Consider the following 20,120-nt stretch of genomic DNA (forward strand, 5'->3'; position numbering starts at 1 on the left):
ACACTTTGCTGCTGCTGGAGGCTGAGCCTGGATTTCCATAAAAACCCTCTGGAATTGGGGACTGAACATTCCTGGAATGGCACAAACAGGAGGGAGCTGGAAAAAAGGGCTCAGCCTGGAGAAAATGAGGATCCAGAAAGGGAAGAACTTTGCAGGGGAGCTCTCCCCAAATTTGTATTCTTTTTTTTTTTCCCCTCACGTTTTCACCCACTTTTTGATTTTTCCCCTCATGATGGGAGAGATGAGGAAAGGCTGGAGAATTCCTGAGGGAGCTGGGAAAGGGGCTCAGCCTGGAGAAAATGGGGATCGTTTTGTCCTTCCCTACAAATCCCACATCCTTAATTTTAATTTTTAATCCTTAAAGGGCGCTGCCCTTTCATCCCCGCGTGTTCCGTCCCAGCCTCTCACTGCTGCTGCTTCTCCTCCTCCTGCTTTCCCGGCTTTTCATTCCCAACTTCCCAACTCTTCCAGGGAACGGGGAAGAGCCACAAAATCCGGGGGGGCAGCACAGAGGGAAAGGGATCGGGGAAAGGATGCGGGAAGGGATCGGGGCAGGGCTCCGAGCAGGGATGAGGGAAAGGATCCGGGCAGGGATACGGAAAAGAAACGGATCAGGGATGCGAGCAGGGATTCGGGGCTGTCCTGCACCCATCCCTGGAGCCCTCGGGGGGCCGGGATAACCCCAATTCCAGAGCCCTCGGGGGGCCGGGATAACCCCAATTCCAGAGCCCTCGGGGGGACCGGGATGTGCCTCCATCCCGGGCGCTCCAGCGGAGCCAAATCCCCCGGGAGCGGCGGGGGGAGGACGCTCCCCTTATCCGGCTCCTGCCGCACCAGCCGTGCATTACCAGATTATCCCGAGCATTTGGGATCTCCGGGAGCCAGGGAAGCGCTCGCGGGAGGAGCACGGGCAAGGCCAGGGCTGCAGACGCGGCCCCATTTCTCTGCTGCCGGCATTCCCAAGCCAGGTGGGAGCGGGACGCGCCGGGAATGCTGCGGGAGCGGGGAAGGGGCTGATCCCGCTCCCGGCTGGAGTTCCGGGGGATGCCGGGGCTGGGATGGAGCCGTGCCCGGTGGAGGATTTCACCTTCCCGGCACCTGCAGCCCTTCCCTGCCCTTTCTCCGGGAGCCCTGGCGTGGGGCAGGGGACATCAGCAGGTTTGGGTGGCACGGGGGCCGCACCGCTGTGGGCGCTGCTTGAGCCCCCTCAGCTCCCTGCCTCAGTTTCCCCATTGCTCCCGTGCTCCCGCAGGGTCCCTGCTGGGGGTCAGTGAGGTGGGGGGTACAGAGGGGTTTGTTTTGCTCCCCACATCTCTGCTGGCCTCCCCCCCTCCCCGAGCCATTTCCAGCGCTCTTTAGGCAACCCCAAATCCCTCCCGCTCCCTTCGGAGCCGTGGCCAGGCAGGAAAAGGACAAAACCCCCTTCTCAAAGAGCCTCTGGCTGCTCTTTGCTGCTCCCCACCCAAATTTCAGTCAAATCTGCCTCAGTCCCTGAGTTTTGCATGAGAGGGGCGCTTTGCCTCAACCAAAACATTCCAAAAGCTCCTGGAGCCCTTGGCTGCTCTGCTCTGGGCTTGGAAACCTCCCCCGGAGCCTGGGACACGCTGTCCCCATCCTGAGGGAGCCTCTGGGGGGAAATTGAGGGATCAGGGCAGGACAAGGCACCAAAATCCCCGTTCCCAGCCCAACGGAGCCCTCGGAGAGCGCGATGGACGAGTGGGATCTCCCACAATGGAAAAAAGAGGTGGAAAGCCTCAAGTACCAGCTGGCCTACAAGAGGGAGATGTCCTCCAAGACCATACCTGAGTGAGTGGGGGCTTCCCTTCCCTTCCCTTCCCTTCCCTTCCCTTCCCTTCCCTTCCCTTCCCTTCCCTTCCCTTCCCTTCCCTTCCCTTCCCTTCCCTTCCCTTCCCTTCCCTTCCCTTCCCTTCCCTTCCCTTCCCTTCCCTTCCCTTCCCTTCCCTTCCCTTCCCTTCCCTTCCCTTCCCTTCCCTTCCCTTCTCCCCCCTTCTCCCCCCTTCTCCCCCCTTCTCCCCCCTTCTCCCCCCTTCTCCCCCCTTCTCCCCCCTTCTCCCCCCTTCTCCCCCCTTCTCCCCCCTTCTCCCCCCTTCTCCCCCCTCAGTTCCCTAGAGGTTCCCAGATGAGATTTTTCCCTTTCAGGATCTCCAAACCCTCCAAGCCCCATGGGCAGAACCCCCTCGGTGTCCCCCAGCCCTTTCCAGCTGCCCAGGCTCTGCTGCTCCTGGGCTGTGGTGGCACCACGGCACCTCCTGGCCCCTGGGAGCCCCCCAGGGTGCAGATCCCCCCCTTTTCCAGAGCTTTCCAGAGCTCAAAAGACTGGAAATTATGGATGGTTCTGTTCCCTCCCTGCTTTGTGGCAGAGCTGGGGACACCCCCATGTCCCCCCAGTGGATCAGGATCCCCTCACCAGAGCAGGATTTACCCCAGACCCCCCAAAATCCCCAGTTTTGCTGCCCTGGGGCTGTGCCCACGCTCCCTCCCCTCTCTGCAGGTTCGTGAAGTGGATCGAGGACGGAATTCCCGAAGATCCCTTCCTGAACCCGGAGCTGATGAAGAACAACCCCTGGGTGGAGAAAGGCAAATGCATCATCCTCTGAGGGTCCCCCCTGCAGGATGGAGCTTCCATTCCTCAGCTCCAACTTGAGAAGCTGAAGGAAAACCCTGCCCTCACCTCCTTTCTTCTCTCGTAGCTGTAGACGGGGTTTTAGAAATGGGGTGAAATCCCCCAGAATGAGCAGCAAGAGCTTCCCCAGGGCTTTGCTGCAGCTTCATCTCACATGTCTGCCACCCAAAAAAGGGGCAGATCTTGCACCTTATAAATGAGCTTTTTATAAAAAACCCCATTTTTAGTGATTTTAGATACTTTTGTACACCGTAGGACATCATTTCGCAGCAGAGCAGGCACAACTCGAGGTTTATGACTGGAATAAACAGAGCAACACTCCCCTGCTGATTGTTGTAGATCCATTTTATTTCTCTTTTTAAACAAAATAAAAAACCAACTACACCAGGATCACGGCCACAAACCCCATCCATGGGTTAGAAAGCCAAAACCCAGCTGATCCCTCCAGCTCCAGAATTCCTGGCTCCCTCCCAGCCCTGCTAGAGCAGGTCCCTGATGTAAAGATTCCTCCTGACGGCGTTGGAGAAGCCCTCGTTGAAGCGGAACCACACGTCGCTCTTCCCCACGGCTTTTCCCATCTGCAGCTCCAGGGATTCCTCCTTGGAAACCTGAGGGGCTGCAGGAGGAAAATCCACTTTAAAAACGTGAACCTTAAAATGTTCAGCTGTGCCCTGGCTGGAGAGGGGGGATTTGGGGAGGGTTTGGAAGGGCAGAGCTGATGTTCCCACGTCCCGGATGCTGCAACGCCTCCAACACCCAAAATTCCCTTTGGATGGGGCCAGAATCCATGGATTTGCCCACAGGATCTCCCTGCCAGCTGGGCTGGGCTCTGTTTGGCCCTGCTGCCACCCACCCATCTCTGAGGCCACCCCGTCCCTGTGTCACCCATTTCTGAGGCCACCCCGTCCCTGTGTCACCCACCTGGGGCCGGGGCCGCCTCTTTCCGCTGGACTGGCCTCCCGAAAAAATCCCTCTCGGGCTGTGGGAAGCAAAAAAGCAGGAATGGAGTTGGCTCTGGAGCAGCTGCTGCTCAGCCAGGGACCAAAGCAGGGCAGGCTCATCCCTGGGTGAGGCTCAGGCACCTCAAGGCTCTTCTGAGCAGAGCAGGAGCCAAATGCAAATGCTGTGGGAAGGATGCAAAGAGCATTCCAATTTAGGGAAAGGCAAAACCTCGGGTGGGGTTTTACACCCGGGAAAGGGCTGGCACAGAGGGGCAGTGCCAGGGAACGATCCCAGCTCCTCTTGGAGCCCAGGGATTCCCAGGGTGGCATCATCCCAGAGCAGCTTTTCCAAGCTGATTTCCCACAGAGTCCAAATTCGGCTATTCCAGCCCAAATTCCCACAGCTCTTCCCTCCCCCAGCCCTGAAAACTTCCAGGGACACATCCAAAATGTCACCCAGACCCAATCCATCCCAATCCCAGCGACGCCTTTAGGGGACACACAGAGCTCAGCCGGGCTATTAAAGGAAACTGGACTGGAAAACCAAATTCCAGAGGAGCCAGGGAGTGTCTGGCAGGCCAGGGAGGAGCTGGTGGGAACTGGGGCAGGAATTGGAGCAGGAATTGGGGCAGGAATTGAGCCTGACCTTGTCCTGCACCACTGCTCTCCTCAGGAGGTGCTCCAGGCGCTGCTGGTGGCTGGGGGTCTCCGCTGGCTCCGCGTCCCCTCGCTCCTCCCCGAGGCCATTCCCGGGATCCTGTGGGGAGGACAGAGCTGATCCAGGCTCCCCTCGGGGTGCCTGAGCATCTGTCACCCCCCTGTCCCCCATCCCACCCCTCCTGCCCGCTGCCAGGTGGGATTGAAACATCCCAAGGATTTTCCCATCGTTTTCTGCCTCGTGGGATCAGCCCCAGCTGAAGCTCCATTCCCTGGGATTTCACATCCCAGGTAAACAAGGAGCCTTCAGAGATGTTTTTGCAGCTTCTCTTTGTCCCACACGTCCCCCAGGAGCCTTTCTGCTGCTCCAAGAGGCTCCCAGGGATTAATTATCCCGCTGGCAGCAGGGCAGGGCAAGCATCAGCTACACCCAGGATGTTTCTCTACCTTTTCCACCCCTTCCCATCTTTTCCTGCCTCCAGGAGAATGAGCAGAGCCATTTCTGCTCCTCCTGGGGGCTTTGGGACCTTTGGAAGTGCAGCAGCCAGAGAAGGGGAGGTAGGGAGAGCTCACCTCCCACACAGACAGGTACAAACAGCAGCCAAAAATTCCCACCTAAAATAAAATTCCCATCTCCTCACACCCCTGCCTGGATAGTGGAAGGGTTCAAAGCTCGAATTCCCTCCAGAATTCCTGCAAAAAGCTGATCCCTCCAGCCCAGCTGTGCAGGGAAACAGCTGCAGCAGCCGGGGCTGGGGGGTTAATCCTGGATTTCCACTCGCACAGCCAAAGCCAGCTTTGGGAAAAACACATCCCTAAGGATTTCCTCCACATCCCCAGCCCTGGCAGCCCCTTGGCAGTGCCCACCTGGCCCAGGTTCCGTTCTGCCCTCCTCATCTTCTCCAGCTCGATCTCCCTGGCGATGAGCTGCTTGGCCTGGTAGCTGAGCTGCCTGCGGGCCGGCAGCTCCGGGAAGCGGCACACGGCCTCCACGTTCCTGCAGCATGGGAAAACAGGGAATCAACCCCCAAAATAACCCAGCTCTGCACCCCAGCACCTCCCAGCCCTGCCCCTGGAGCAATTCCAGCCGCGCTTTCCCTCCCCGACACGCGGGAATGGGAATGAGGGAGGGATTAGAGGGGTTTAATCCCAGCTTGGAAGCGAAAAGAGGAGATTGCAACGGGTCTGTGCTGAACTGATTGCCCTGAAAAGCCCAGGGGCACAGCTTGACCTTCAGAGCCACCCCTGGGTGCCCCTCGGGACAGCTTTTATGGGAATCCAGCCAGGAACTGGAATTTGGGATCCTCAGAGCAGCTGGATTCTCAACAAGGCTGGAGCACCAGATCTGGGGTCAGGCCTGTTTCAGTATCCCCAGCACCGAGGAGCCACCAGTCCCTCTGCCAGCTCTGAATATTTCATATTTATCCACTATTTAGTCACTATTTATCCCCTATTTATTCATTATTTATCCACCATTTATCCACTATTTAGTCACTATTTATCCCCTATTTATTCATTATTTATCCACTATTTAGTCACTATTTATCCCCTATTTATTCATTATGTATTCACTATTTATCTACTATTTATTCATTATTTATTCACTATTTGCCCACTATTTACCCACTATTTAGTTACTATTTATCCACCACTTATTCACTGTTTACCCACTATTTATCCACTATTTATTCATTATTTATCCACTATTTACCCACTACTTACCTACTATTTATTTACTATTTATTCATTATTTACCCACTACTTACCCACTATTTATTTACTATTTATTCATTATTTACCCACTACTTACCCACTATTTATTTACTATTTATTCATTATTTATCCACTATTTATTTACTATTTATTCATTATTTATCCACTATTTATCCACTATTTATTTACTATTTATTCATTATTTATCTGCTATTTAACCACTATTTACCCACTATTATTGCCCCTAAAATAAAAGGGGCAAAGCCCTGAGCCAGGTGGCTCTGCAGTCACTCAGAAATCAGCTGTCAAAACACTTTGAAACTTTAAAAAGTTTCAAAGGAAAAGCCCTAGGTTTTGCTGGTGACATCAGATTTGCTTGCCAGAGAGGGACACAAGTGCCAGGGTGGGTCAGGCCTGTTCCCTTCCCCTGAATCCCATTGAAAACTCCAAGGGAGGGATGAGGCAAAGCCAAAAACCCCAACTCCTTCCTAAGAATCGTCACAACAATCCTGGAATGGTTTGGGTTGGGAAGGATCTTAAAATCATCCAGCTGCAACCCTGACACCTTCCACTTGCTCCAGTCCCCATCCAGCCTGGCCTTGGGCACTTCCAGGGATCCAGGTGCAGCCACAGCTTCTCTGGGAATTCCATCCCAGGGCCCCCCCATTCTCCCAGAGAAGGATTTTGGGTCCCCCAGGCCATTCCCAGCCCCGGCACTCACGGATCCAGCTTGAAGACGTACTGGCCCTCGGGCAGGCGCTCCTGCAGGTAGGTGAGGTTGTAGGTGAGCATGGTGCTGATGAGCTCAGCCAGCTGCTGCTTCTCCTTCAGGCTGTAGAGCTGAGTGTTCACCTGGCCAGGGGACAGCAGAGAGCTGGGAAACCCCAAACAGCCCAACCACAGCCTTTGTTTCTGGGCGAGGAAGGACCCAGACCGAGTTCAGCTCCCTCTCAGGAACCCTTCCCAGAGCAGGGACAGACCCTCTCCTGGGTGTGGGGGGGACTCTGAGAGCTCCCCAAAGCCCCAGGGGTGGGGCCCAGGACCCCTCCACTCAGTTGGGCACCTCAGCTCCCTGTCCCCAGCTTCCCTCCAGCTCCCGCAGCAGTCGCGGCCCCAAACCCAGCGCGGATTTGGGACAGACACGGGGGGCAGGCTGGGGTTTGGGGAGGGGTCCCAGGCAGGGCTGCAGCAGGGCCAGGGGCTGGGGACACTCACGGGCCGCAGTTTGGGGGCGATGATGTCCAGCAGCAGCCCCAGCACCTCCAGCACCAGGGCCCGCTGCCCCGCGCGGCTCCGCACGCCGGGCGCGATCCCCGACACCATGGACAGCACCACGTTCTGCATCTGGCTCAGCTTGGCCACGGCCTGGGGACAGCGCAGGGAGCCTCAGGCAGCTGTCCCCACTGTCCCCACAGCAGGGAGCTGGGCCAGGCTGGCAGCAGACCCTGCTGGACTTGCCTCGGGCTGGCTGCTGGGATAGGCCAGCCGGGGGATGGAGGTGGCTGCGAAGAGCAGGTGGAAAGCCACGGGCAGGAAGGGCAGGTAGCGCAGCAGCTGGAAGTTCTGGGCCTGCAGCACGGCCTGGCCCAGCAGGTCGGAGAAGCCCAGCCACTCCAGGGCCAGGCACACGGAGCCCAGGCTGGAATCTCGCACCTTCATCTGCAGGAAGTTCTCAAACAGGCCCTGGGAGCGGGTGTGGGATCAGGTGGGTCCCACCTCGCTGGGGTTCTGAGCTTCCCACGGAGCTCAGCTCCAGCCCCCTCAGCTGCTCTCACCTGGGCCAGCTTCTCCTGCTCTCCCGAGGAGATGGAGAGGTGCAGGATGTGCTGGAAGCGCTGGGAGGAGGAACTGAAGCCCCCTGAGCCCCCGGGACGGGGCAGGTCCTCGTCCCCCAGCAGGAGCTGGGCTGGCAAAGAGGGATCCATTCCTATCCTGTGCCTGGGGGGAGCCCAGAGGGAAGAGCTGAGGTTTTCCCAGTGCTGGAGGAGCCAGCAAGGAATATTTGGATCCTTGGGAATTGGACTGGAGGCAATGCCAATGCTGAATTACTGGGAGCTACAGGGAGTGGTAACAAAGCATCTGGGATGGCTTTAAACTGAGAAAGGAAAGGTTTAGAAGGAATTTTGGGAAGGAATATTGGGAAGGAATATCCCTGACAGGGTGGGCAGGCCCTGGCACAGGTGCCCAGAGCAGCTGTGGCTGTCCCTGGATCCCTGGCAGTGTCCCAGGCCAGGCTGGATGGGGCTGGAGCAGCCTGGGAGGGTGGGATGTGTCCCTGCCATGGCAGGGGTGCCACTGGGTGAGCTTTAAGGTCCTTCCAAGCCAAACCATTCCGGGATTCTGTGATGGACACAAATCCCCTCAAGAAGCTGCTCTCCAGGACCTTGCAGGCCATGGACTCACAGAACATTGCTCCCAGCCCCATCCAGCCTCCCTTGAACACTTCCAGGGATCCAGGGGCAGCCACAGCTTCTCTGGGAAATGGGAACACCACCCTCCAAGCACCCAACAGACCTAAAAAACCCCTTCCTTCTACCTCTGGGGCCTGGGCAGCTGGAAGATCTCTTGCCAGATGGAGAAGAGCCCCTTGTTCTGGTCCTTCAGGCCAATCCTCATGGTCTGCACCATCTGCATGCTGAGCTCCTTCTGCCCTCGGCCGTGCAGGAACTGCGAGGGGGCGAGGAGAGGGAGGGCATGGGGATCCCCAAAGCCCTGGGACAAGCTGCACACACCCGCCTCGTCCTGCTCGTGTAGGGTTGGAAACACCCAGGGGACTGGGTGAAGTTTTTGGGATCTGCCCAGAAAGGACTTTTGTCCCCTCTGTCCCAACGTGAGCCTGGAGCTGCAGCAGGAGCGTGTCCCCAGAGCCATCCCCAGGGCCATGCCCATGTGCTCATGGCCATGCCCCTGTCCCCAGGGCTGTTCCTGTGTCCCCAGGGCCATCCTTGTGTCCCCAGGGCCCTCCCCATGTCCCCACAGCCATGCCCATGTCCCCAAGGCTCTCCCTACATCCCCAAGGCCATCCCAGTGTCCCCAAAGCCCTCTCCGTGTCCCCAAGCCCCTCCCCGTGTCCCCAAAGCCCTCTCTGTGTCCCCAAGCCCCTCTCCATGTCCCCAAGACCCTCTCCATGTCCCCAAGGCCCTCCCCGTGTCCCCAGGGCCCTCCCCGTGTCCCCAGGGTCCCCCCCATGTCCCCAAGGTCCCCCCCGTGTCCCCAGCACCTGCAGGGTGTTGATGCAGGAGCGGATGTCGCTGTCGGTTTTCTCGCAGAGCGCCAGCAGCGCTCCCGTGTCCGCCCGCATTCCCTGCCGGAGCGCGATCTGCCGGAGCAGCCGGGGCTCAGCGGGGAGGGGACACCCGGCCAGGGGGACAGGGGGACAGGGGGACAGGGGGACAGGGGGACAGGGGCACCCTGGGTGAGGCCAGACCTCGCTGAGCCGCTGGGCCAGCCGGGAGGGAGCGGTGCTGGGGAAGCTGAGCAGGAAGGATTGCTGCCGCAGCGGGCGCAGGGCGGGCACGTACCTGGGGGAGGGAAACACGGGGGGCTGAGAGAGCCCAGCAGGGAATTCCATTCTTAATCCTGGAATTATTTCGGTTGGGAAAGACCTCCCAGAGTAGAGTCCAACCGTCTCCCCAGCAGTGCTGAGTCACCGTGAAATGATGTCCCCAAGTGCCACATCCACACAGATTTTAAATCCCACCACTGCCCTGAGCAGTGTGCACCAATCTGAGTGCCCTTTCCACAAAGGAATTTTCCCAAATATCCAACCTAAACTTTCCCATCTCCTCCTGTCCCTGTTCCCTGGGAGCAGAGCCTGACCCACCCTGGCTGTCCCCTCATGTCAGGGACTTGTGCAGAGCCACAAATTCCCCCTGATCCCCATTTTCTCCAGGCTGAGCCCCTTCCCAGCTCCCTCAGGAATTCTCCAGCTCCTTCCCATCTCCATTCCTTTCCCTGTCCACTCTCCAGCCCCTCTTGTGAGGGGTCCAACACCAGGACAGGAAAAGCAGCACTCCAACAGCAGCCACCTGCTGTGTGGGGTTGTGGGGATGTCCCTGTCCCCGCGGGCAGGTGACACTCACTGGTCATTGCAGATGCAGATGATGGGCCGGAGCAGGAGCCCCCCCTCGCGCCGCCGCCGCCCCGCCTCGCCGTCCTTCCGCTGGATGATGGCCAGCAGGACGTTGATGGAGGCCTGGGGGGAAAACGAGGATGGGAGGGACGGATTCTCGCTCGTGGGACAGCGGAGGAGCCGTTAGGGGGGTAAGGTTTGGGGGCTGGCACCGAAGGGTGGCCCGGGCTCACCGCGGGCGCGCCGTCGATCTCGTCGATGATGAGGCAGTTGGGCCTCTCGTGGGAGCCCAGCACCGACCTCATCTGGGTGGCGGCTTCGATGCGGGTCCGGAACACCTCAGGGCTGCGGTCATCGCTGCCAGGGGACACGGGGACAGCTGAGCTCAGGCATGGGGACACGGCCAGCATCACCCCCCGGGACAGCATCGCCTCCAGAACAGCACCGTCAGCTCCTGCACCAGCCTCGGGACACTGTCACTGCCACTGTCACCCTCAGGACACTGTCACTGCCAGCATCGCCCCTGGGACACTGTCACTGCCAGCATCACCCCCAGGACACTGTCACTGCCAGCATCACCCCCAGGACACTGTCACTGCCAGCATCACCCCTGGGACAGCATCACCTCCTGAACATCCCCACCTCTGGGACACTATCATTCCCAGGATACCAACACCTCCAGAACAGCATCACCCCCTGGCCACCATCATCTCCAGCATCACTTCTGCCACAGCATCATCTGCTCTCATTTGTGGGCGTGGGACTCAGGGCTCACCTGGCACTCAGGGCACTCAGGGCTCACCTGGCACTCAGGGCTCACCTGGCACTCAGGGCTCACCTGGCACTCAGGGCACTCAGGGCTCACCTGGCACTCAGGGCACTCAGGGCTCACCTGGCGTTCATCTCCACAGCGTTGTACCCCGCGTGCCTGGCGATGACGTGGGCCAGCGTGGTCTTGCCCAGGCCAGGGGGGCCGCAGAGCAGGGCCACCTGTGGCACAGAGGGGAGGTGACTCCTGGAGAGCTCCCTCCACGGAGGGGACAACGCTGCTCCTCGGCTGGTGGCAGCAGAGGGACCCACAGCCACGTCCCCTCCTGCTCACCTTGTATTTGGGTCTCTTGTGCTGGTCCAGCTCGGCCTCCAGGATCTCCTCAGTGAGCTGGACTTTAGTTTTCCATTTGTTGGGCTGCTCCTTGGGATGGCTGAGTGCGGGCTGAGCCGCAGGGCTGGGCTTGGGCTTCTTGCCAGCGCTGTCCTTGCCGAACACCACCGTGTCCCACAGCTTGAGCCACTTCAGCAGGCAGCGGTTGGTGTACTGCAGCAGGGGAGGGAAGCAGGGAAAACCCATGGAACCCGGGCAAAATCCAGCTGAGGGCAGAGGAAGGTTCTCCTTCATGGAGGAGGCTGCTCAGGGTTCCACCTGGCATCTCCCCGGGACAAGGTGGGAGCGCTTCCCTCCCCAACATCCCTCAGGGAAACCCTGGATATGTCACATCAGCCCCATCCCTGCTCTGTCTTGGCTCAACTCAGCACTTCCCAGGCTCTCCCATTCCCTACAAAACCTGTAGGTTTGGGAACCTGCCTCCCCTTGTCCCAGCACCTCACATCATCACTGAGCAGCTCAATGTAGCGCCGGGGTGTGAACTTGTCCACCCAGAGGCAGTGGGATTCAGATTCCTCCTCGGCTGATGGATCCGTGTCCATGCTGGGATCCGGGCTCTCGGCGCTGGGCTCGCTCCCCAGGCAGCTGCAGGATGGAATTCATTTACCCCAAAGCACCCCAGGTGTCAGGGCAGGGCTGGGAATTCCACCCAGACTCCTCAAGCTGGGGGTGATGAGGGCAAAAAGGTTCTTCTGCTTGCAGGTCTCCCAAAAAGAGCAGCTGGGGGACAAATCCAGCAGAGTGTCAGGGATTGGAAAGGGATTTCATCCCGACATCTCACCTGTTTATGATCTCTGACAGCTGCTGGGAGGCCTCCAGAACCTGCCTGCGACGCTTGAGCACAGACACAGAGAGGGGTCAGAGCCAACAGCCAGTCCATGGCTGGAATTTGGGAGCCAGCCCCAGCAGAGGTGGCAGGGCCAGAAGGGAAGGTCAGGGAGATGTGGTACCTCCTCATCCACCTGCTCCTTCAGGTAGGAGAAGGGCACCCCCAGCAAGTGGAGCGGCCTGCGAGCGTTCCAGCCCAGGGAATCCGGGAGCTGCAAGGACACAGCACAAACAGCCCCCTCCTGAACCACCTGGAGGCCACAGAGGAGCAAAGCCGACCTTCAGATCCCTGCTCACCTCCAGCCCTGTCCTGCAGGGATCATCCCTCAGCACCAGGAAGACCCTGGTGCCCTGGCTGGATGTCACATTGATGTAATCCTCCAGGATGGGTGGTCTCCTCAGAACCCTCTTCTTTTCCAAGGGTGGTGTGGTCTGCAGGGCGACCATTCCACTCATCTCCAGCTGGTTCGAGCTGGAAAACACCAAATTCCTTCAGCAGGGGAAGGGCCGTTTCCCTCTCTCCTGTTAAAAAAGGGGTTCAGAGGGGCCGACCTGGTGTTGTGGGGAGCCAGAGGTGCCTCTGGGCCACCAGCCCAGGAGATATCCGGAGCCAACTCATCGTCTGCACCGAAATCGAGCTTCTTGACAGCTTCCAGGCGCTGCCGCTTGGGCTTCGGGGCTGGAGCACGGGGAGAGCATCACTCACGGAGCGCGGGACCCAGGGGATGCTCCAGCAGCCGGCACCGCTCGGGCCGGGGGAACAGGGCTCAGCAGCACCCGGGGAACCGGGCCAAACCTACTGCGGGGTTCGGAGGCTGGCGGGGACACGGCGGGGACACGGTCCCGCTGCCTCTTCTTGGCGTTGGTGGGAGAGTCCCCGGGGGGATCGGGCTCCTCCAGTAGCTGCCTCTTGTCCCGGAACTGCGAGGTTTTGGGGCCGGCGGGTGGGGATGGCTCATCTGCAAGAGGGGTGCCGGTCACCGGAGGGGACCCACGGCGTGGCGGGCAGACGCGGGCGCGCAAAGCCCGCTCCCTCCCACGGCCGTCTCCCATCCCGGCGCCGCAACAGCGCCCACCTCCAAGCTCGGCCAGCACCTCCAGCTCGGCGGCGAAGCGCTCGTAGAAGCCATCCTCGATCCCATCCTCGAGCCCATCCTCGAGCCCGGGCTCGGTGCCCGCCATGGGCCGCTCCCGCCGCGCCGCCGCCACCGGCCCCGCGCCCGCCGCGCTTCCGCCCGCGCGCGCCGCGGAGCCAGCGCTGATTGGGCGAGGCGCGCGAGAACGAAGGTGGGACCGGCGCTGATTGGGCACGGCGCGCCGGCGAACGCGGCGAGAGCGGCGCTGATTGGACGAGATGTGAGCGCTGCCGGGAGGCGCTGCGGGAGCCGGCGGGGCGGGGGCGCTTCGCGGGACCCCGCAGCCGGGTCCGGGTCCCCGCAGCCGGTCCCGGGTCACTTCAGTCCTGTCCGGGTCCTCTCAGCCGGGTCCCGGCTCACTTCAGTCCTGTCCGGGGTCCTCTCCGCCCTGCGTGTCCCCGCCCCGCGTGGCCTGTCCCCTCCCCTCTGTCCCGTGCCCTCCGGCGGAGCCGCCGCGATCGCGGCCGGGCTGCAGCGGGGAGCGGGGCCGGGCCGGTCGCCGCCGTGGGGATGGGCAGAGCCAGCACGGCGCGGCTGCGGGGCCTCCAGGCGTGACAGCGGGGCGGGGATGGGCCATCCACGCGTGGCGCCGGGGCGTCCCGGGACAGCGGGAGAGCGGCGGAGCCGTGCGCTGTGACAGCGGCATGGCGGCGGCTGGAGCGCTGCTGTAGCATCCGCACCGCTGTGGGACCTGCATCCACATGGTGTGACAGCGGTGAGGCTGGGGGACGGGCAGGGGGACAGCAGTGCTGCAGGTGACACTGGTACCTCGGCAGCACCGGTGCACCTCCATTCCCTGCTGGGGTATCCCACCTGCAGGCCCTGCTCCCTGCCCATGCCCATCCCGGGGTGCCCATCCCGCAGCTGGCGCTTCCTCCCGCCCCGCTCATCCCCATTCCCCTTCTCTCTCTCTTCCCCCGCAGAGCCATGGAGCCGGGCACCATCGACAACCTGTCCATCCTGTACCAGAGCTCCGACTTCATCGTGGTCAACAAGCACTGGGACCTGCGCATCGACAGCAAGATGTGGTACGAGACGCTGACCCTGCAGAGCCAGCTCAAGCACCGCTTCCCCGAGCTGGCCGACCCCGACACCTACTACGGCTTCAGGTGAGCACCTGGGCGCCGAGCCCGGCTCTGCCCTCAGCTGGGGACACTCCTGAGATCCCCAGGATGCTCCTTTACCCCCGTGTCCTTCCCAGGTTCTGCCACCAGCTGGATTTCTCCACCAGCGGGGCCCTGTGTGTGGCACTCAACAAAGCGGCGGCGGGAAGTGCCTACAAGTGCTTCAAGGAGCGCCTGGTGACCAAAGCCTACCTGGCCCTGGTGAGCCCCCCTTGCCACCTCCTGCCTTGGCCTTCTGGTGTTCCTGAACATCTCTACCCTGAGGGAAAGCTGAGGGCGTTGGGGGTGTTCAGCTGGACAAGAGAAAGTTTCAGAGTTGGAGCCTAAAGGGGCTTCAGGAGAGCTGGAGAGGGATTTGGACATGAAGGGCATGCAGGGACAGGACACAGGGAATGGCTTCCCACTGCCAGAATGTGGGGTTAGGTTGGATATTAGGAAGGAATTCTGGCACAGGTTGCCCAGAGAAGCTGTGGCAGCCCCATCCCTGGAAGTGCCCAAGGCCAGCTCAAATGGGGCTGGAAGCAACCTAGGGTAGTGGAAAGTGTCCCTTCCTCCGACAAGGAGTTGGGCTTGGGGAAATGGGTGGCCTTTAAGGTCCTTCCAACCCCACCCTTTCTGTGATTCTGTGGTTCCTGTCATCGGGGGGTGGGTGAGGAGCACGTGCCAGGGCTCAGTGTCCATGTTCCTGCCCCCAGGTGAGGGGCCACGTGAGCCAGAGCCGGATGACGATCCGCTACGCCATCGGGAAGAACACCACGGAGGGCATGACCCACATGATGTGCATCGAGGGGACAGAGGGTGAGCAGCCCCGTCCCCTGCTTTGCCCACGCCCCCAGGGATGTGCTGGGGCATCACAAACCCCCTCTGGATCTCTTTGCAGGCTGTGAGAATCCCAAGCCGTGCCAGTCAGAGCTGATCGTGCTGGAACATGGATCCTACAGCGGAGACCCCGTCACCAAAGTGCTGCTGCAGCCACTGACAGGTGGGGACAGGGGGAGCAGAGCCTAGAAAGGGATCAGGGAAGCTGAGAGCTGCCATGCTCAGGGGGACAAATGCCAGTAGGTGTATTGTCACCATGCCCTGAAGGAGAGATTCAGGAATTCCCTGTCCCTGATTCCCGCTCTCCCCCCAGGGAGGACTCACCAGCTCCGGGTTCACTGCAGCGCCATTGGCCACCCCATTGTGGGGGATTTCACCTACAGCCACAGGCAGGACAGCAATCCCTACAGGATGATGCTCCACGCCTACTACCTGCGCATTCCCACCGGGAAGGAGCTGATTGAGGTGTGCGCGCCCGACCCCTTCGTCACCGCCATGGACAGCAACTGGGTGCCCCAGCACATCACCCAGCGGCTGGAGGACGTCATCCAGGAGCTCAAGGACAAGGGGACACAGAAGGAGGAGGAGGAGGAGGAGAGCCAGGAAGCTGCCGGAGAGGAGGAAGCAGGGAGTGAAGGCAGCAGGGGGGAGACGGAGGAGCAGCGGGCGCGATGCGAGCAGTGGTTGGCTGAGTGGGCTCTGGAGTGAGCACAAAGCACATCCCTGCATTTCCAGCTCCACCCTTATCCCAGCGGGTCCTCACGGAGCCCAGCGCTGCCTCCACACCTGCACTCCCTGTCTGGCTTCCCTCACTCCTGGGGCTGGCATCAGGTGGATTTTAGGAGCGGTTGAGGTGGGGTTGTTTTGTAGCGTCCATCATCCATCTGGCCATGGGATGTCCCTTTCCCAATCCTGGGCCTCAGCAGCAGAGTCACATTCCAGCTTAGAGTGACCCCAAAGCTTTCCATCCCTGTCCTGGGGCTCGGGCACAGCTGGGCACTGCCTTTGCCGTGGACATTCCTGCAACCTCTCCGTGCTTGGATGCGGAATTAAAGCCCAGCACAGGGAGGGGAGAACGTGCTGGCTGCAGCTCCAGTGTCCGTGTCCCCCATTCCCATCCCCTCACTCCAGCTGCTGTGTCGTGTGGGAGGTTGGGGGCTGGAACACGTCCTGGGGACACTGATAGTCCCCCAGTTCCAGGGTGTCCTGTGAAACTGGACTGGGATGGGCATGGAAAGGTCCCTGCCCCTCGCCCCCTTCCTCCCTCAGCCCACCTAGGGGGTTTTTAAAGGTTTGGTGAAGGTGAAGGAGTTGATACCAAGGGATTTTAAAACTTTTTTCAATTTTCTAGGAAGAGAATCTAGTCTTTTAGGGTTTGTAAAATATGGGTGGTCTCAGGAATGAGGTATTTTTAGTACTTCCATGGTCAGAGAGCCAGCAGCCCAAAGCTTTTTTAATGGATTTTATTACTCCTTCTACTGGCACTGCCTTTCCTGCTTTTATCCCTGCTGAGACAGGTCAGAGAATACAAGTCCCTTTCTGCTCACTCGCATGAGGAAGGATCAGTGTCCCGTGGGGGTCCCATGGGGTGACTCCTGCCTGGCAGGTTTCCAGAGGGTCCTGCAGGCAGGTCCTTCAGCTGGGCACTTTGGGAAAGCTCTGGAGCAGTAGGAAAAGGATAAAGCTGAAAGGAAGGCTGATGGGAACTGATGGGAAGAGCAGGCAGGAGGAGCTCAGCTTTGACAGATGCCAAGAAATTTCCTGGGAAGTGCCCTTGTTTTGCTGGTCATCCTGCTTTGCTTTCCCCTTCCTCTGCAGCCCTTGGGGGATGTTTGGAAATGAGAACAGGACAGCTGGGGAGGGACAGAGGGGCTGGAGCCCCACAGCCCCATCCCAGGGCTTTCAAGAACCACATCAGCACCCAGAGCTGTTGCCACCCCACCACCCCCATCCCGTGTAAAAACAGTGTAAAATGCACCTGATGGGCTTCACACAGCTGATATTGGCACCCTGAGGCGTGTGGATAAACACACCCTGCAAATCACCAAAATCCCCGGGGGGGTGGAATTGGATCACCTGTCCCGTGTGTCTCTTCCTTTTGTGGCTGGGTGCCACAGGGTGAGGATGGCCTGAGCTGCCAGCGCTGGACACTGAGCGGGCACTGCGGGCTCTGGGCTGCTGCAGAGGGCTCCGGGGGATGCTGAAGGAGCAGGAGCCCGTTGTCCTTGCTGGCAGGTCCTGTCTCACCTTTTGGGAGGGGCTGGGAGCTGGAAATGAGCACAACAAACTCATTTGTCAAAGATTCAGGGGGTGACGCTGGCAAGTGACAGCAGAGATTGGCACGTCCCCAGGGACTCGGCCTTCATCATCCTGCCGGGATGAGGGGTGGGGACATGGGGACATGAATGGAGCTGGCACCCTGAGCCCACCAGGTTCACATCGAGGATCCCCCGCACCCCACCCCAGCCTCTGCACGCTGCTTTTCCCCAACGCCACAGATAAAAAGGAATTTTCCTTACTCTGCAGAGGGAGTTTTCCAGGCTGTGTCCCTGTCCTGTCCCCTCCTGCCCACGGGGCTGTGGCTCCTGTCATGCCCCGGGGTTGTGGTGTGGCTCTGATGTCCTGTGCACCCTGCAATTCCACTTTTGGTGTATTTACTGTATTAAACGTGTCTCTGCCCTTCACTTTCTGCTCGCTGCATCCGTCCCGTGCTCACAGGGGTTTCCAGGAATGAGACCGGACCAGCCCCACGGGAGCGGCCCCGGGACCCGAGCCAGCCAACCTGGCTGTGTGAGAGAAAGGATTGTGTGAGGGACAGGATTGTGTGTGAGGGACAGGATTGTGTGAGAGGGACAGGATTGTGTGTGAGGGACAGGATTGTGTGTGAGGGACAGGATTGTGTGTGAGGGACAGGATTGTGTGTGAGGGGCTGGATTTTGTGTGAGGGGCTGGATTGTGTGTGAGGGACAGGATTGTGTGTGAGGGGCTGGATTGTGTGTGAGGGGCTGGATTGTGTGTGAGGGACAGGATTGTGTGTGAGGGACAGGATTGTGTGTGAGGGACAGGATTGTGTGTGAGGGGCTGGATTGTGTGTGAGGGGCTGGATTGTGTGTGAGGGGCTGGATTGTGTGTGAGGGACAGGATTGTGTGTGAGGGACAGGATTGTGTGTGAGGGACAGGATTGTGTGTGAGGGACAGGATTGTGTGTGAGGGGCTGGATTGTGTGTGAGGGACAGGATTGTGTGTGAGGGGCTGGATTTTGTGTGAGGGACAGGATTGTGTGTGAGGGACAGGATTGTGTGTGAGGGACAGGATTGTGTGTGAGGGGCTGGATTGTGTGTGAGGGACAGGATTGTGTGACAGGCAGGATTGTGTGTGACAGTCAGGACTGTTGTGTGAGGCAGGATTGTGTGTGACAGTCAGGACTGTTGTGTGAGGCAGGATTGTTGTGTGACAGGCAGGACTGTTGTGTGAGGCAGGATTGTGTGACAGGCAGGATTGTTGTGTCAGTCGCAGGATTGTTGTGTGAGGCAGGATTGTTGTGTGACAGGCAGGATTGTGTGTGACAGTCAGGACTGTTGTGTGAGGCAGGATTGTGTGTGACAGTCAGGACTGTTGTGTGAGGCAGGATTGTTGTGTGAGTCGCAGGATTGATTCCTGCTCGCCCTGCTGGGACTGCCAGCCCTGCTGGGCCGGAACCAGCAGGATGAGCGGCCCCAGAGCCCTCCCGGGTTTGGTAACACAGATGGCCGGGGCCGATGAGCACCTGGTGGCACTGCCCGTCCTGTCCCCACCTGTCCCCACCCTCTGGGACAGCACCGGCCGCTGGGATTGTCCCAACCAGAGCACAGCAGGAGAAAAGCTCCGGGTTTGGGAATGCTGGGGCTGTCCCTGGTAGGGAGCAGCCCCAGGGCTGAGGGGGTTTAGGGTGCACAGCGAAAGTTGCCACCAGGAATGAGCCATTGATGGGATGCTGTAAGGGCTGGAACTCCCCTGGAGTTGTCCAAGGCCAGGTCGGAGCAGCCTGGGACGGTGGGAGGTGTCCCTGCCCATGGCAGGGACAGGGATTTAAGATCCCTTCCAACCCAAACCATTCCAGGACTCTGTGATTTCTATGGAACTCCTGAACACAGAACTCATCCCTCAGGCTGGAGCAGAGGGAACCCTGATCAAAGACCCAAGGAATTATTGCAGTCTTTAAGACTGAGATTTTTTTTTTGAGATTATGAACCAGACATGGGCAGAGAGCAGCTGGTTAAGGGCGAGGAGCATTCCCAGCCCTCCTGGCACAGGGAGATGCAGTCAGGGCTCACAGCTGACCTGGCAATGTCCCCAGGAACAGCCTGGGGCAGATGCTGCTCCACACCGTCATGTTCAGGGTGGATCCTCCTCTGGCAGCTCCTGAGGGTTTCAGGGCCAGCTTTGATCTGCACAGGGACACAGTGGACACGGTGACCCCCAGAGTGGCCCTGATGTGTCCCTGCCCTCCTGTTCCAGCCACCTCTGTCCAGCCAGCCCGGGGCAGGGGCTGTGTCCCTCCAGCAGCCTCATAGCAAACAAGTTTCTGTAATTTTACCGCCCCAACAGGAGCTATTTTTACAGTAAATCCTTCCAAAATAGAAACCAGCAACGCCCACGGGTGTAAGCCCAGCCCTGGGGCTGCAGGACCGGTTGGGGGACAGGGCTGGGGACAGGATGGGGCTGGGGGTGACCAGCCCCTCTTGGCACTGTGCCAGCAGCTCCAGGGACCCTCAGTGAGGACTGGGATCCCCAAACCTGGCCGAGAGGGGGGGTGCAGCCCTGCTCCAGCCCAGCCACCCTTCCCTTTTCCCGGGATAAACGCCCAGATAACGTTTGTGCTCACAGCTCCTGCAGGTTGTCATCTCAGAGCCTCGGGAAGGATTTGATTTGGTTTTGGTCTCCTTCGTGGCACATGCTTTTTGGAGTATGACCAGGGGAAAAGCTGAAAAAAAGGGGACGGGATTGGCTGTAATGCAGGGAAAAAGGAGAGGCACAGTGGAAGC

General features: G+C 59.6%; 3 protein-coding genes across 5 annotated transcripts; 2 read left to right on the top strand and 1 right to left on the bottom strand.

Moving 5' to 3' along the window:
* Positions 1 to 862: 862 nt before the first annotated feature.
* On the top strand, positions 863 to 2,928 carry GNG13 (G protein subunit gamma 13). Its single transcript, XM_005523075.2, has 3 exons — positions 863 to 968; positions 1,684 to 1,806; positions 2,513 to 2,928. Exons 2-3 carry the CDS (start codon positions 1,709 to 1,711, stop codon positions 2,616 to 2,618), a joined length of 204 nt encoding a protein of 67 aa, XP_005523132.1. The 5' UTR covers positions 863 to 968; positions 1,684 to 1,708; the 3' UTR covers positions 2,619 to 2,928.
* Positions 2,929 to 2,971: 43 nt separating this feature from the next.
* CHTF18 (chromosome transmission fidelity factor 18) lies at positions 2,972 to 13,231 on the bottom strand. Of its 2 annotated transcripts, none has more exons than XM_014252417.2 (22): positions 13,094 to 13,231; positions 12,818 to 12,976; positions 12,570 to 12,696; positions 12,315 to 12,489; positions 12,140 to 12,229; positions 11,971 to 12,023; positions 11,633 to 11,774; positions 11,130 to 11,342; positions 10,920 to 11,017; positions 10,261 to 10,384; positions 10,038 to 10,150; positions 9,383 to 9,476; positions 9,176 to 9,274; positions 8,492 to 8,622; positions 7,731 to 7,893; positions 7,414 to 7,638; positions 7,171 to 7,320; positions 6,677 to 6,807; positions 5,110 to 5,239; positions 4,232 to 4,342; positions 3,566 to 3,623; positions 2,972 to 3,260 (listed from the first exon to the last, which is right to left on the bottom strand). In XM_014252417.2, exons 1-22 carry the CDS (start codon positions 13,197 to 13,199, stop codon positions 3,124 to 3,126), a joined length of 2,829 nt encoding a protein of 942 aa, XP_014107892.2. In that variant the 5' UTR covers positions 13,200 to 13,231; the 3' UTR covers positions 2,972 to 3,123. The 2 variants fall into 2 exon arrangements, with proteins under 2 accessions (XP_014107892.2, XP_087920141.1); XM_088064015.1 differs by having other exon boundaries at positions 8,492 to 8,697.
* A 339-nt stretch (positions 13,232 to 13,570) lies between these two features.
* Positions 13,571 to 17,780, top strand: RPUSD1 (RNA pseudouridine synthase domain containing 1). Of its 2 annotated transcripts, none has more exons than XM_014252474.2 (6): positions 13,571 to 13,857; positions 14,077 to 14,262; positions 14,355 to 14,478; positions 14,973 to 15,075; positions 15,158 to 15,259; positions 15,410 to 17,780. In XM_014252474.2, the coding sequence occupies exons 2-6, from the start codon at positions 14,081 to 14,083 to the stop codon at positions 15,802 to 15,804; spliced, it is 906 nt and encodes a 301-aa protein (XP_014107949.1). In that variant the 5' UTR covers positions 13,571 to 13,857; positions 14,077 to 14,080; the 3' UTR covers positions 15,805 to 17,780. The 2 variants fall into 2 exon arrangements, with proteins under 2 accessions (XP_014107949.1, XP_005523133.1); XM_005523076.3 differs by having other exon boundaries at positions 13,572 to 13,868.
* The last annotated feature ends 2,340 nt before the right edge of the window (positions 17,781 to 20,120 follow it).

The sequence above is a fragment of the Pseudopodoces humilis genome, chromosome 18 (genome assembly GCF_049639895.1).
Source record: "Pseudopodoces humilis isolate 2021_Gansu_Grassland_sample_001 chromosome 18, ASM4963989v1, whole genome shotgun sequence".
Classification (NCBI taxonomy): domain Eukaryota; kingdom Metazoa; phylum Chordata; class Aves; order Passeriformes; family Paridae; genus Pseudopodoces; species Pseudopodoces humilis.